The sequence below is a fragment of the Macadamia integrifolia genome, unplaced genomic scaffold (genome assembly GCF_013358625.1).
Source record: "Macadamia integrifolia cultivar HAES 741 unplaced genomic scaffold, SCU_Mint_v3 scaffold2303, whole genome shotgun sequence".
Lineage (NCBI taxonomy): Eukaryota > Viridiplantae > Streptophyta > Magnoliopsida > Proteales > Proteaceae > Macadamia > Macadamia integrifolia.
The window spans coordinates 70,717-84,743 of NW_024868625.1; the positions used below are offsets into that span (position 1 = coordinate 70,717).

The 14,027-nt window shown below is 39.3% G+C and overlaps 1 protein-coding gene and 1 long non-coding RNA gene across 4 annotated transcripts in view; both read right to left on the bottom strand.

Moving 5' to 3' along the window:
• Positions 1-8,883, bottom strand: part of LOC122066258 — a 22,321-nt gene extending 13,438 nt beyond the window's left edge. Inside the window, exons 1-4 of one of the 3 annotated variants that reach the window (XR_006136310.1) lie at positions 8,649-8,883; positions 7,884-8,069; positions 7,647-7,719; positions 5,487-5,565 (exon numbers count right to left, since the gene is read on the bottom strand). This is a non-coding gene — a long non-coding RNA (uncharacterized LOC122066258). Of the gene's footprint in view, positions 1-5,486; positions 5,566-5,646; positions 7,720-7,883; positions 8,070-8,648 lie in introns of all 3 variants that reach the window. The other 2 variants (XR_006136311.1, XR_006136309.1) reach the window with 2 other exon arrangements.
• Positions 8,884-10,585: 1,702 nt separating this feature from the next.
• LOC122066261 (pimeloyl-[acyl-carrier protein] methyl ester esterase-like) lies at positions 10,586-14,027 on the bottom strand. Its single transcript, XM_042630085.1, has 4 exons — positions 13,259-14,027; positions 11,332-11,427; positions 11,056-11,123; positions 10,586-10,971 (listed from the first exon to the last, which is right to left on the bottom strand). Exons 1-4 carry the CDS (start codon positions 13,886-13,888, stop codon positions 10,863-10,865), a joined length of 903 nt encoding a protein of 300 aa, XP_042486019.1. The 5' UTR covers positions 13,889-14,027; the 3' UTR covers positions 10,586-10,862.

Genomic DNA, 14,027 nt, shown 5'->3' on the forward strand with positions numbered 1-14,027 from the left:
AAAAAAAAAAAAATACAACATACCTGGAGAAGGGGGTACAAAGCTTCGCCGGAGGCCGCCAAAGAAGAATCCTTGCCGCCATAGCAAGCATCGAAAGAGGAAGGCTCGTCGTCGGCTAGTAAACCCTTGCGAAACCCTTGTGATTTGTGAATGTGAAATTGTGAATTGTGTTTTTCTTTTGGTTGAGTTTTAGACTTTAGTTTTAATAGCCTTGATCCCATGCATATCAAGTTTATTCTTCATACACTTGGGAATCACCAAATAATATGAATCTATGCAAATCAATTTTGAAAATCAAGTTATTTTTAAAATGTACATAAGGCGGCCGTCTTTGACATAAGGCGCCATAAGGCGCATAAAGCGACGCCTTATAGCGCCTTATTGGTTAAGGCAGTCGCCTTATGAACTACAACTAAAGCGGCCTACTGCCTTACCCTCTTGGAACCGCCTTAGTGCATAGGCGTCGCCTTGGCACTCCTTAATAACTATGGGCCCATCGAATTAATTGTAATCAGCCCATTAGTGGCTAGTAGCTAATTAAGTAGTTAGTTACGTATTCTACTTAGGTTTCTAGTGTTAGTCCTAGTAGGAGTACAACTCCTAGTTCTAATGTGACTGCTAATAGCATAGCTTCTGCCCTCTATTTATAGAGAAGCTCCTGTACTCAAAATTCTCAGATGTGAATAAAGAATTATTGCAGTCAATTTGCTTCTAACAGCCGAGATAACTGTGGGTGAGATGCCCGGGCCTAGATAGCCACCCCACCCACAATTCTCTTGGTTCTTTGATTTCTTAATTACTTCAGTCTAATGTTATTGGGTATTCTTGCTGTGATAATCGATTAAGAGAGTTCCAGATCTGTTAAGACCCATCAGAATCAGAATCGGCCAGCCTTGAAGTTCTGTTCTTGAAGCCTGCGATCTCTCTCATCTCCCCATCCTGTGTTCAGATCAAATAACCACTGCCCAGGGATTGTTCTAGGCTGCTATAGGACTGCTCGGTCCTCATCTGGAAGCTGTCCAAGAAGTCCAGCTGCTGTTCCTGTAGAATTCTCTCACATTCTCTCTCTTAGGTCTAAAATTAAGAAAGTGATTATCTTCTTCACCAGCCTTACAGAAGTCTTCCATATTTGGAGGTTATTTTACCCTTACTGGGGCCTACTTCAAGCCACAGGCCTCCCCTTTCTGTCCTAGCGCAGGTCACTTTCTCTCCCCTATCGACTGGGGTTTTGTCTAGACTTTCATTGCAGATTTGTCTTTTATTCTGTGGGGTTATTTCTGGTTTTATTCCATTGTTCTCCTAGTTCTACTTCTGATTTTGTCAAGCTAATTAAAGAGTCTTATCTGATATGGGGTTTGGGGCTGTAATACATTGGGGGTAGTTACTTTGGTAATCTACTTCTACATTAGGGGGCTTATGGATGAGGAAAGAGCTCTGCTTCAAAAAATGGATGATTTTGAATGAACCCCTTTTGGATGACTAATCGGTCATTTCACTTCATGTTTTGAAAACACTATAATAGCAGGGTAGATTATCTTTCCCACTATGAACCTTCCATGCAAAGTGGAAAACAAAACAATGAAAATACAAATCAAATTGATGAGTTATCCATTAGTATTTTCTGGATAGAATCAATCACAGAAAGACGGGGCTCGCACTGCATGGAGTAAGAGAGAAAACCATGAAGAGAAAGAGTCGGTAGAAACAAAATAGTTGAATCACCAGTGTCTTTGACCGAAGCAGGAAAAGGAAAGACAAAATAGGCCATCAGCGACAGTTGTATCATAATAATCTTTTCTTTTCTAAAGGGTAGCGTTCCAAACAATGTTTGACACCATTCCATTCCGACATAGTTAACTGACTTACAAACTAGTAAAGAAAAGGAAATAGAACGGAAATTTGCAAAACTACTAAAGGTAATGGTATATTCAGAAAATTCCAATTAGCTTCTACAGTCAGGCAGGACTTTGTGGCAAAAAACTGATCAACCTCACTAAATATGACTTCCCTCTCTAGTGCTCCAAGGTCACATCAAACCAGCATCAAAAAGACTACGCCTCCTTAAAGTTTAATCTACCAGTTCGCACGTTTTCTTAACGAATTTCTGATCAAGAACAGTGGTACTATAAGTCTTGAACACCCGACCCACATCATCTGGTGTTGGAAGTATTCCTCAAATTTCTTCCTCACAAACCTTGCAATGACATAAAAAGATTGAAAACACCAGAATAGTAGACACTAGACAGGCAGATACATGGGGAAGAAATGTAAATGTGATATATGCAGCAGAAGGGATGAATATAACCAATGGGGATAAGAATACAGATTGTGGAGCTATACATGCCAAGCATGCCCAGGACAAGCAAGGATTTAGAGATCAGAAATCGGAAATAGATCAGCCAACCCCTGATAATTATCAACCCCACCTCGAGTTGATTCTGCTGGGATTGACCAAATTGGATCAAACCGAACAAAATTCAAAGTATGGCTCACTTGCAAGTATGTGCACACAGCACGTACGATCCATGCCCAACACCTGTCCTAGTTGCAGACATAAATTACCTTGTCTTGCACAGGTGTTGAGCAAGGACCGTACGTGCAACGTGCATATATGTGCAAGTGAGCCAAGCTCCAACAAGAATAGATTAATACCTATCACAATTGAGTTCTGAGGTGGAATCAGTGAGTCGGCTATGATCGATCCAGGGCAATCCCAAGTTAACTTAGCCAATTTGATACCCACTCCTCAATCTAGGAGGACAATCCCCACTCCACAAACTCCACAGTTTCAGCCTACGCACCTGCACCCAAAATGATGCCCATAACTTGACCTACCATTCTTTTTATGGATAAGAAACTACAATCAGGATCCCAGATCCCTTTTTTCTCCATACCGATAGCTAAACCAAAATTCAAGGTGGAAGAGTTTAAAAAATAAAGCACTAGATAGATGGTAAAGGAAAAAAGAAAAATAATTTCCCCACAAAACATAGCGTTTGTGAGAAATTTACAACAAACTCAGTCTTATCCCAACTTAATGGGGTCGGCTAGCTTGTGAGAAATTTATATAACATATATATGGGCAAGGAAGTTAATGTAGAAGTAGGTTACACAAGGCAAATACCCCCAATGTATTACAGCCCAAACCAATTCAGATATGACTCCCCAACTAGTCTTGACAGAAATCAGAAATAGAAGTAAGGAAATAAAATCAGAAATAGAAGTAAGGAAATAAAGGAACAAGGACCAGGAACAACCCCAAAGAACTACTTGTACAGAACAGAGAATAAACCAGTAGCAAGAACCAGCAATAGGAACCAAAACCCTAGGGAGAACTAGGCCTGCAATTAGGGTAATCAAGGGGTACGTGCGGCTGGATGGGTGAGGCTAAGATGGAGCCCAAACCTGGATCGATTGAAGGGCCTAGGGCACTGAACAAAACCATAAAGTATCTTCAAGTTCTGCTGGTTGGTTGAAAGATCTACACTTTCTTGATTTAGGGCCTTCAAATATGGAAACTGAGGGTTTATTCAAGAACTGCAGTAGAACACCTTGGATGGGCTCCAAGCTTGGATCGAGTGATCCTATTGGAGGGTAGAACAAAACCCTAGAAGGGTTTCTTGAATCAAGTTCAGACTTGAGAGAGACTGGCAATCGATGGGCTTCAAGAACTATTTTCTGCTGATCGATTCTGGTTCTGAAATACCTTAACAGATCTGAAAATTCACTCAATTCTCACAGCAAACAATGACTAAGAACAGAAAATAAAAGCAAGAAAGAAGAGAATAATCTAGAGAGATGTGGGTGGGAATGGCTATCTCAGCCTAGGCATCTCACCCACAGCTATCTCAGCTGTTAGAAGCAATTAACTATAATATTCTTTATTCATTCAAGTCTGATTTTCTGTCTACAGTAGCCCCTCCTTTAAATAGAGAACTGAAGTTACAATAGTAGCAATTAGACTCCAAATAGGAAACTAGGACAAATTAGAAACTAACTCCACTAACAATTAATAGCTACTTAAAGTTTCTAAACTGGGCCGATGGGCCTTTATTAACTAAGGGTCAAACTCAGCCATAAGCTGGTTCGATGGCTCTACTTGGGCTGGGCTTTCCTCCTGCAATAGTGCAGCCCATGATGTGGATCTACATCAGAATTGCTGGTCAGCTTGACCACAATGAGGGGTTGGCATTTTGGGCACAAAATCACGTGTTTGAAAGTATTTCGGGCACTACGTACTAAAGAGGGGAGCTAATGATTCCATCGAGGTAGTCAATTGTTCCAAACCACAAATCCCCTTAGCTACACCACCAACAAAGATTTCTCTCTCTACACAAGGGAAGACCTATGCTTCACTATGCCTAGTGAAATGTTACACTTCACTATCAGCCACATGGCAGTATATGGGTGATGCTACAGGGCAGATTGTGATTCACTATGCATAGTGAAGCCTAGGAGGACCCTATGGAAAAAACTACACTTCAATATCTACCACATGGCCTACCATATGGCAGTATGCTTCACTATGCATAGTGAATAGAAGGACCCTATTTATAAAATATCTTGTTATATTCCCCCACAATCCACACCTCCATGGCGTTCTGTTGAATTTTTATATATTTAAGAAAATTCTTTACTAAAATTTAATAAAAATAGAAAAGGCCATTGGTCGACAGTGCAAAAAAGAATCTTTTCAATCGGCAACACTATAGACCATGTATTTGTATTACTCCCCAACTCCCCCACCCCAAAAAAAAAAAAAAAAAAATTTGGAAATGTCTGAAATGCCATCAAACTTGTGATCTTGTATCCAAAATGCCCCAAAAGCGAGCTGCTCACCGTGGTCGTGCCAACCAGAGATTCCTCGAACGTAATAAAATAAAAAATTTCCAAAAAGACACTCTATGCTACCAAACTATAGATTCAGCTATATACAACTTTCATACAAAACCAAGCATGTTTTATTGTTTTTACTTATATTTTTGCAAAATTAAAATAAAATGGCAGGTCAGTGGGTTTATATAAAGCATAATGACCTATTGAACTCTTAATAACTGATGTTAACATTTTGGGTTGGCAAGACTGAATGTCATGTCAATATTCATGGAAAATTTGCAGTAATTCTATCCAATTGAGAGGGATTTTATATCAGTCTTGAGAATACAGGAATTTGGTGTTGTATTTCGGCCGACACATGTCAAAATAAAATCATGGATTCAACAAATGGTGGGCATAACTAAAAAAATAAAAAGGGCATACCCAATGCACAAGGTTCCCAGCACTGCGGGGTCTGGGGAGGGTCATAATGTACACAACCTTACCCCTGCTTTGCAGAGATGTTGTTTCCCCACCTGAACCTACAACTACTAGGTTGCAATGGAGCAACCTTATTGTTATGCTGAGGTCTGCCCTCTAAATGGTGGGCATAATTATTCAACAAAAAAAAAAAAAGGTGGATGCAAACAATGAAAGCACAAGGCACTTACTCATACGCATCTCAATCTCTTGCTTCCCTACTGATATTGGTTGGTAATGTTCGAACCACTCACATGCATCTAGAGGTACCTGAGAGGCAGAAGACATCAGAGTCCCATCTAAATACTGAACACCGGTCCTGAGATCTTGGTATATCCTAAGAAATTTCACCTTAAGAACCTTCTTTTCAAACACCATTTGATACAAGTACCCATGTCGTAAATAGCCAACTCCCACCTGATACTTTAGTGTTTTCAATTAAGAGTCAACATCCAAAAAAGTTACATGGAATATGGATGGTAAACAACCAAGGGATTCTAGCACCATTTCAAAATATGCTCCAGACTCGCACCCAAAGACTTTCTCGAGCCACTAAGATATCCAAAAAAAATTGAATCCAAAGACTTTCTCCGATACATGATAAGTTACAAGAAAGTTGCTTAAGGTGGCATGGAAATGTGCAACGGAGGCCTTTGAAAGCTCCGGTATGGAGGTGTGACTTGATTCAGATTGAAAGAGCTAAGAGATCCAGGGGTAGGACTAAAATGACTCTATGAGAAGAGATGAGGAAAGACATACATAGCTTAGGACTGGTAACAAGCATGGCTTTGAAGGATCAATGTAGCCAACCCCACTAGTGGGATAAGGCCGAGTTGAGTTGAGTTCTGTTTGGCCAAAGAGGAAGGGGGGGGGGGGGGCTGCAAAACTATAATATAAACTTGTTGCACGACAGCTAGAAAACCTACATTTTCTAATGTCAAGAAAGTGTATACATCAGGCTGTTTCATTTTGACAGCCTGCGAAATCAAAATTTTTCATGAAATATTGGCGATATTTCACAAAACCTTATACCATGGGTTTCCTAGACATCACCAATGCTGTAAAAGCACTGGGACATGGTAAACTCTGATATTTATTATTATACTAAAAACTGCCACAAGCATGCTTTTATTATCTTTTTGTTTTTCACTTGTATCACAAAAATGAACTTTAAATTTTGCTTACAAAGGCATCACCGATAATCATTGTGGAATGTCCATACTTTCTCCAAGAGCATTAGAACCTCACCTAGATAGGCCCAGTTACCCACATGTCCCATAGATGCTTTGACTAAACTTCAGTCTGCTAAAAAATTAGTTATCCTATATAGTCTATGTGCACTGTGAGAATCAGGAAAGGAAACGGAGCAGTGAAATATAGCCTTAAATTTATCTGCAGCAGGCCTAGAGGGAATCTCCTCAAAAGGAGTAGTCCCTGATCAACAAAGGATGCAGAGGCAGAATCTAAGAAAATTATAGGATTTTTTTTTTTTTTTTTTTTTTTGGGGTGGTGGGGGTAGGGGGTTTCAATGGAGCTTTTAGAATCCCACATTCACTTTCCCTCTAATTTCATATCTTGCAAACAGAAAGTGCACAGCTGTATTTATACTACTAGCACATAACACATTTGCCTGATGAGGCAGGCACCCAGCGAAAATGCACTATACCTATGCTCAATGTGGTATCCAGCCAAAACACTATATTCAGAGCTCAGGAGACTGAAACAGTAGGTATCACTCCAGCAATTAAAGTTTAACATTGCTTGCTACTCCTAGCAATGCAATCTCAGGTCACAAGGAATCTCCCAAAGGGGATGAGATGATGAAATGGTTTATAAAAGTTCATTCAAAAGAGAACCAAACAGTTTGATGAAGAAGCTGCAGAGAAAACAAGCAAAGAAGACCTGCAACACTCATATTTGAGTAATCCTGTGCAGTTCTACATTCTCATAATTACCATGGTGCCAAGGTGAGCACCATATTACAAGTATACTAGCCACATTCCTCGTAATTTTTGTATCCAAGGCTTGTTTTCCATATCACAGTTACATTTCCTTCATCATCTAGCTATATTCGTCTTAAACATCAAAGCAACTACTCATCTTAAGACATCAAAGCATTACCGAGGCACCTATGGTTCTGATCCTTAAGACTCTAACTAATCTATCCATTGCAGCTCTATGAAACCTCAGTTATTGGCTATGTGATCAAATAAAATGCAACATAATTTTTTTAACAGTAGTGTAGCTGACCACAAACAGTGGGGATGAGCCTTAATTGAGCTTACTAGAACACCATTTGCTAGAGCAATGGCAGATTAAGTAACAATAGCCAATGTGTAGATAATAAATACCAAGTAATAGAAGTTTCTGTATATGCTTTTCAACGTTCATTGCTTGAGAAATCCACCTCTCAATTCCTGCAGCCTGCAAATGTTCGAAATGGCATGTCGAAAGCCATATATTAAATGGAAAAGACAAAAGTTCAGAGGTATTATTGCTGCACAATCAGAACAGGGCTCTGCATATTTTCTCCACCACTAAGTATTATATACAAGGAAGCATCAAACTTATCAGAAGAGAACTACCACCTGAGCATTTTCATCAGCATCAGCTTCACTGAAACACGGGTTTCTGCTGCAGAGTAAGCCCATACTTTCTATAAGGATAGAAAGCATAGTATAGTATACTAGTAAAACTGCACCATTTGTCCTGAGGATCTTTCATACTTGATAACTCTCCTTCAGAAAGTAGTCAGATATCGAATCCACCATTGCCTGTAGACATGGGTACAAATTGTCATGGTGCCCAAGACACGAGTGATAACTCCACATAATTTTCCCTCCAGGTGCCATTATTTGCAATTGCAAAATAAATTTACTTATTTATTAGGGATTCATAACTTTGATGCGAGTAAGACGAATACTTGGTGCATTCTAAAAATTTTCGTGAATGTAAGGAAAGCTGATGTAGAAGAAACCTCTCGGCAACTCAAACATACAAAACAATAACAGTTATGTTTATGATGAAGCAACTTGCAAGGATGAGAAACAAAGTTTAAAACCTTAAATCATTTCTCATAAAAGGATCATCAAATTATCAGAGCCGATTCTGTCGAGTGTAGACTCGACACTTGAAATAATTTCACCAGCAATATCAATTTCTCTCTCCCCCGAAAATTCCAACTAAAAAGTTAAACCACACACCAAAATGATTTCAAACGTCGAGCATACTGAGCTCGAATACAAGCAATGTCTGGTGATTTGAAATCTCCAGATAAAACCAAATGAACCATTTGCAAGAAATCAAAACCCATTTCGATTCAAATCTGGTGATTTCAAATTTCAAAGACTCACCCCCTCATACGGTTGTTAGGATCCCCATTAGCATAGCCAGTGAAGTAGAAGTAAAAACCAACGAGCCCTCCAAGCAGAAGCAGCACGAAGAACACATGCAACGTCTCAAGCGAGTTTGGGTGCCCTCTCTGCAACCCACTACCATTTTAGCAAGCATACTGAGGTCGAATTCAAGCAATATCTTCCAAGAGAGAGCTGGCGAGAACCGAGAGAAACGGCCAGGGTTTTAAAAACAGAAGTCAGATCAAACTTACGGCCCGTTTGTTTAAAGGGGAGTTGGGGGTGAAAATGTTGTCATTATGAGGCTCACATGTGAGCTAGTGGGTGAAATACAAGAAAAGTAAAGATGAGATAAATTTATCTTTCCCACCCCAGCAGCGTTTGGTTAGTTTGGAAAAGAAATTTTTTTCCCATAACTTTCACATTATATCCGTTTGGTTGAAGGAAACAGATGGAGGGAAATGTTGTCACTATGAGACGCACATGTTAGTGGGTGAAAGACAAGAGAAGTAAATATGAGATCAATTTATCTTTCCCACCCCAATATCGTCTGGTTAGTTTGGAAAAGAAATTTTTTCCCTATAACTTTCACATTATATCCGTTTGGTTGAAGGAAATAAATGGAGAGAAGGAAAGAAAAAAAGAGGGAAAAAATGAAATATAGGGCAAAGAAGAAAGGCATGCACTATCTAGTCTCAATTGGGAAATCTCCTAGAACAAGTTTAGCAAATTAATAAGGGGAAAAAATGGGAAGTCTTTTAGAACAGGTTCAGCAGACTTAAAACTCAAATGGGGCGGCACTAAGTGTTGCAACGGTGGTCGGACTCCAAAGTAGGATGGGGTAGCTGGGTTTCGGACTGTTAAGTCTTGATTGGTCCCCCAGAATTGAGTTGTGTTAACATCATTAAAAACAACAAGGTACTTGGTTGGAGTAGTCTTCAGAAGCTTGTAGGTCTGAAGAGCCAAATCTTTGAGGCTCATCATCATCATCTTCTTTCTCTCACCGTCTTCGTCATCATGATTAATGTTGTTTGCAGTAGCAATTGTAGGGCGCTTAGTTGCAGCAGTGGCCGAACTTCGAAGTTGGATGGGGCATCAAGGTTTCAGACTTCCTCAAGTAGGTTCGAGTCTCGAAGACAAAGAGAGTTAACCATCTCTCTCTCTCTCTCTCTCTCTCTCTCTCTCTCTCCTGAACCATTGCCTACTTTCCTTCAACTTTACTACCAGAGACCCACCAATTTGGTGGGACATTGAGAGAGTCGAGGTGGAGAAAATAGTGAGCCAACAGGAAACTGACAATTTTGAGACTGTTTCCTCTAAAATCCCACGCCTTCAAACCAAACAACTTAAACTCACACTGGGGTGAAATAGTTCGAACAACTATCCCACCCCTTAAATCCCATCCCAACAAAACTCCTCTAAACAAACGGCCCCTAAGAGAATGGAGTTAATGAAAAACTCAGAGACCAATCATGCATCACATTATCATTAGTGAAATACCCTAAAAGTCAATCTTTAGTCATTACTCTTATTGCCTTTGGAGGGTAAGACGCGAAAAGTAATTATAAATGATGCAAAATGAGAATTTCATTCATTTTTGCATCAAAATGTATTGATAATTTTTTCTTTTTGTGATAGAAAAAGAAAAGATAAATTTAAATTTGAATGTATCAAGATCATTAGTTAATTTAACCAAAAAAAAAAAAAAAAACTAATTAATCAAGATCATTTGCAACATGTATATACAACTATTATTTTTCCCATGTTTAACAACTAAAAATCATTATTAGTAGATTAATGAGAATTTTTCTCAATCTTATAGGGGTAATCTCATCAATGTTTGACCTTTTGATACCACTACGACTGAAGTATTACAGTCGTAGATCATTCCATGCATCTTCCAAATTACATTATGATGAAAAAATCCAAGAAAAAAATTACAAGTAATAAATTAAAGGACTGAGTTTCAACCATTTATGGAATTCCATCATGGGCATCAGCACCATTAGATGGTCAAGAGGAGGGGTAATTTGTGTCCCACCCAAACAATATAGGGTGGGAGTTGATAATGGGACAAAAGGCCCATCGCATGGTCACATCAGGAGTGGTGGACGAATCTTCCCACTCTCTCTCTTACAAAAAAAAAAACTCTAATGAAGAAAAACTTTCGCCAAAATTATTATATGATCAAATTAATTATTCCAACTATAAATATCAACATAAGAATTTCTTGACAATGGCATTGAATTGCTTTGGATTCTCAATTTGGGGAATATGTGATGTTTTCTTCAGTACTTCTAGTTGAACCTTTCCTCCAAGAAGCCTGCACAAAAAATCATTAAGCCAACACACTAATTACTCAGCTTATAGAAAAATGAGATAAATGATTCATTATGTCTGAATATACCCCTTAAGCTCAATAGCCTTCTTCAATGGGAATATCTGATCATGTTCTCCCCACACGATCAAGGTTTCCTACAACCAAAACAAATACTTCATCATCATAGATTTAAGAAAATATTTGATAGTTTCCTTTGTTACATTAAAAATCCCATTAAGTACAAGAGCAGTGAAATAAAAATTTCTTGAAATCATTTTTTGGCATTGTGATGAATCCTTATCACCAAATTCAATGTGTTAATAATTACAAAAATAACAATCATTGAATCATTTTATCAATTACCTCCTTGAGAGAAGAAACATGTGCCATGTCATCCCTTCCAATTATCATTCCCTTGAGAAGTTCCAACTTCACTCCTCTATTTTCAGCAAACAATGTCTATAACCACAAAACAGTAGATCAAATGTCGTTCAATTTGTACTTGTGACATAATAGGCAAATATCTATATATAGTTATGAGTAAATGTGATTGGACATTTTCTTCTTTCTACTAATTGGTTTTAGGGAGAAAATACATTGCTAGACTAGTGTAGACAACACCAACATATGGGGCAGGATGGGAAAGTGTATGAGAGCATCTTTAGCACACGGGAGTGAAGGCAACATGATCTTTTTATGTCTGCTTATGTCTAGCCATAGGCAGCACTAGACTGGCATGATTCTTGGTCCCTTAGTTTTATCATAAATCTTCATCTGAACTAGTCAATCAAAATATTTGGACATTTCTTTCCAATGATTGGTTTTAGGGAGAAAATACCCTACTAGTTTAGTGTAGGCAACACCAACACACGGGGTAAATGGGAAAGTGCACGAGAGCATCTTCGGCACACGGGGGTTGAGACAACATGATCTTTTCATGTCTGCTTGTGTCTAGCCGTAGGCAACACCAGACTGGAATGATTCTTGGTCCCTTTGTTTTATCATAAATCTTCATCTGAACTAGTTTATCAAAATATTTAGACATTTCTTCTTTCTAATAATTGGTTTTAGGAAGAAAATACCCTACCAATCTAGTGTAGACAATACCAACAAACGGGGCAAATGGGAAAGTGCATGAGAGCATCTTCAGCACACGGGGGTTGAGGCAACATGATCTTTTCATGTCTACTTGTGTCTAGCCGTAGGCAACACTAGACTAGAATGATTCTTGGTCCCTTGGTTTTATCATAAATCTGAACTATTCTATCAAAATATTTGGAAATTTCTTCTTTTTAATAATTGATTTTAGGGAGAAAATATCCTCTAGTCTAGTGTTGGCAACACCAACACACGGGGCAAATGGGAAAGTGCATGAGAACATCTTAAGCACACGGGGTGGAGGTATGATGATCTTTTCATGTCTGCTTATCTAAGCATAGGCAACACTAGACTAGCATGGTTCTTGGTCCCTTCGTTTCATCATAAATCTTCATCTGCATTAATCTACGAGAATAATAGAACAATTGTTTTATATTTACAGCCTCTTTTGGAATTTTGCTAAAGAACTACTCTCTTCCTACCTCCAAGCATTTTAAGAGTAAAATTTGTAAAAGGCATAGTTCATTAATAACAAGAGGAAGATAATAAGAGAAGAAAGGATATCAAAGTTGGGAGAAAGTTTTCCTTGACCGGTTGCTGAATGATGGTATGGTCCAAATGTGACACTCATCATTCTCCACCTTTCTCCCATTAATGTATGTGATCAATTGGATTCTCATTCATCGTGGCCTTACTAAATCTTGGTCCTAAAAACTCATAAAAAATGAACTTAGAGTTGAGAAAGGGGACGGTTTTTACCAACCCTAGGTTGGTGGGCTCAGGCGGCTTTCCATCGTTTTTTTTTTTTTTGGTAAATGGCTTTCGATCAAGAGGCATGGTTTCAAATATCGATATTAGATTGTTGAGAGTATTCCGATTCCATAGTGAACCCGTATCCATATAACAGTGGTAAATTTGTCATAAAAATTAAAAATTTTAACAAAAAAAAGGTCAAAATTATCCAGTACGGTCTGATATGGCCAATAAGTATCCATATCTGATTGTAGGTTTGCCCTGGCTTTCCTAAAAAGATCTGATTTTTAGCTTTTTTTCACTACAAATACGGATCTCTTGTCCATATCGGGATATCCGATACCGATACCTCAAACCGTGATCGGTATCGGTGATTCGATATTTAAAACCACGCATGGAAGAGGACAGAATCACAGAAGAAATGGAGGAAATTGCTTACGCGAAGAAGATTGTTGAGCAGGAAATCCGGTAATACCGGAGAACGCTTGAAGACCATGAGTCTAAACAATTTGCGTAACTGCTTGGACGTCCTCGGCAGCAGGAGATCCTCAATCCTCTCCACTCCCCCCCTCTCTGCCACCTCTTCCTGATCCTTCCGTACCATATTCACGGCGGAGCTCGCAATCACCACTTTCTCAACTTTCTCCGGCCACATCGACGCCATATGATACGCCACCATACCACCATAGCTAGTTCCCATAACAGAGAACCGATTCAACCCTAACTTGTCGAGAAGCTTCGCAATAGAAACCGCCTGGAAAATCTCAGATCTGTCGGACGAATTGGTCGTCGATCCACCGAAGAATACAAGGTCCGGGACGTAAAGGTCGAAGTGATCGGAGAGTGGCCGGACTTGGTGCTGCCATTGAAACAAACTGCTTGGACCGAAACCGTGGATTAAAACGAGTGATGGCTTCCCAGTGGATGGTGAATTGGGTTTAGGACCCCAGAAATGGATGGTGGTCTCGGAATCTACCTCGACGGTTGCTGGGGAGAGGCCGCACAACTTGTACTTACGGCTGATATAGCGACCGTATAAGGAGACGAGGCTTAGGCGGGAGGCAGCCATGAAGAGGATGGTAGATGAAGGAGAGAGGAGGAGATGATCTCAAGGCTCCCTCAGTGCCTCAGCCATGAGCATAATGTGAAATATATCGTTTATATAGTTTTTAGGGACCGCAGTCTTTATATGATCGCGGGTGCCATGA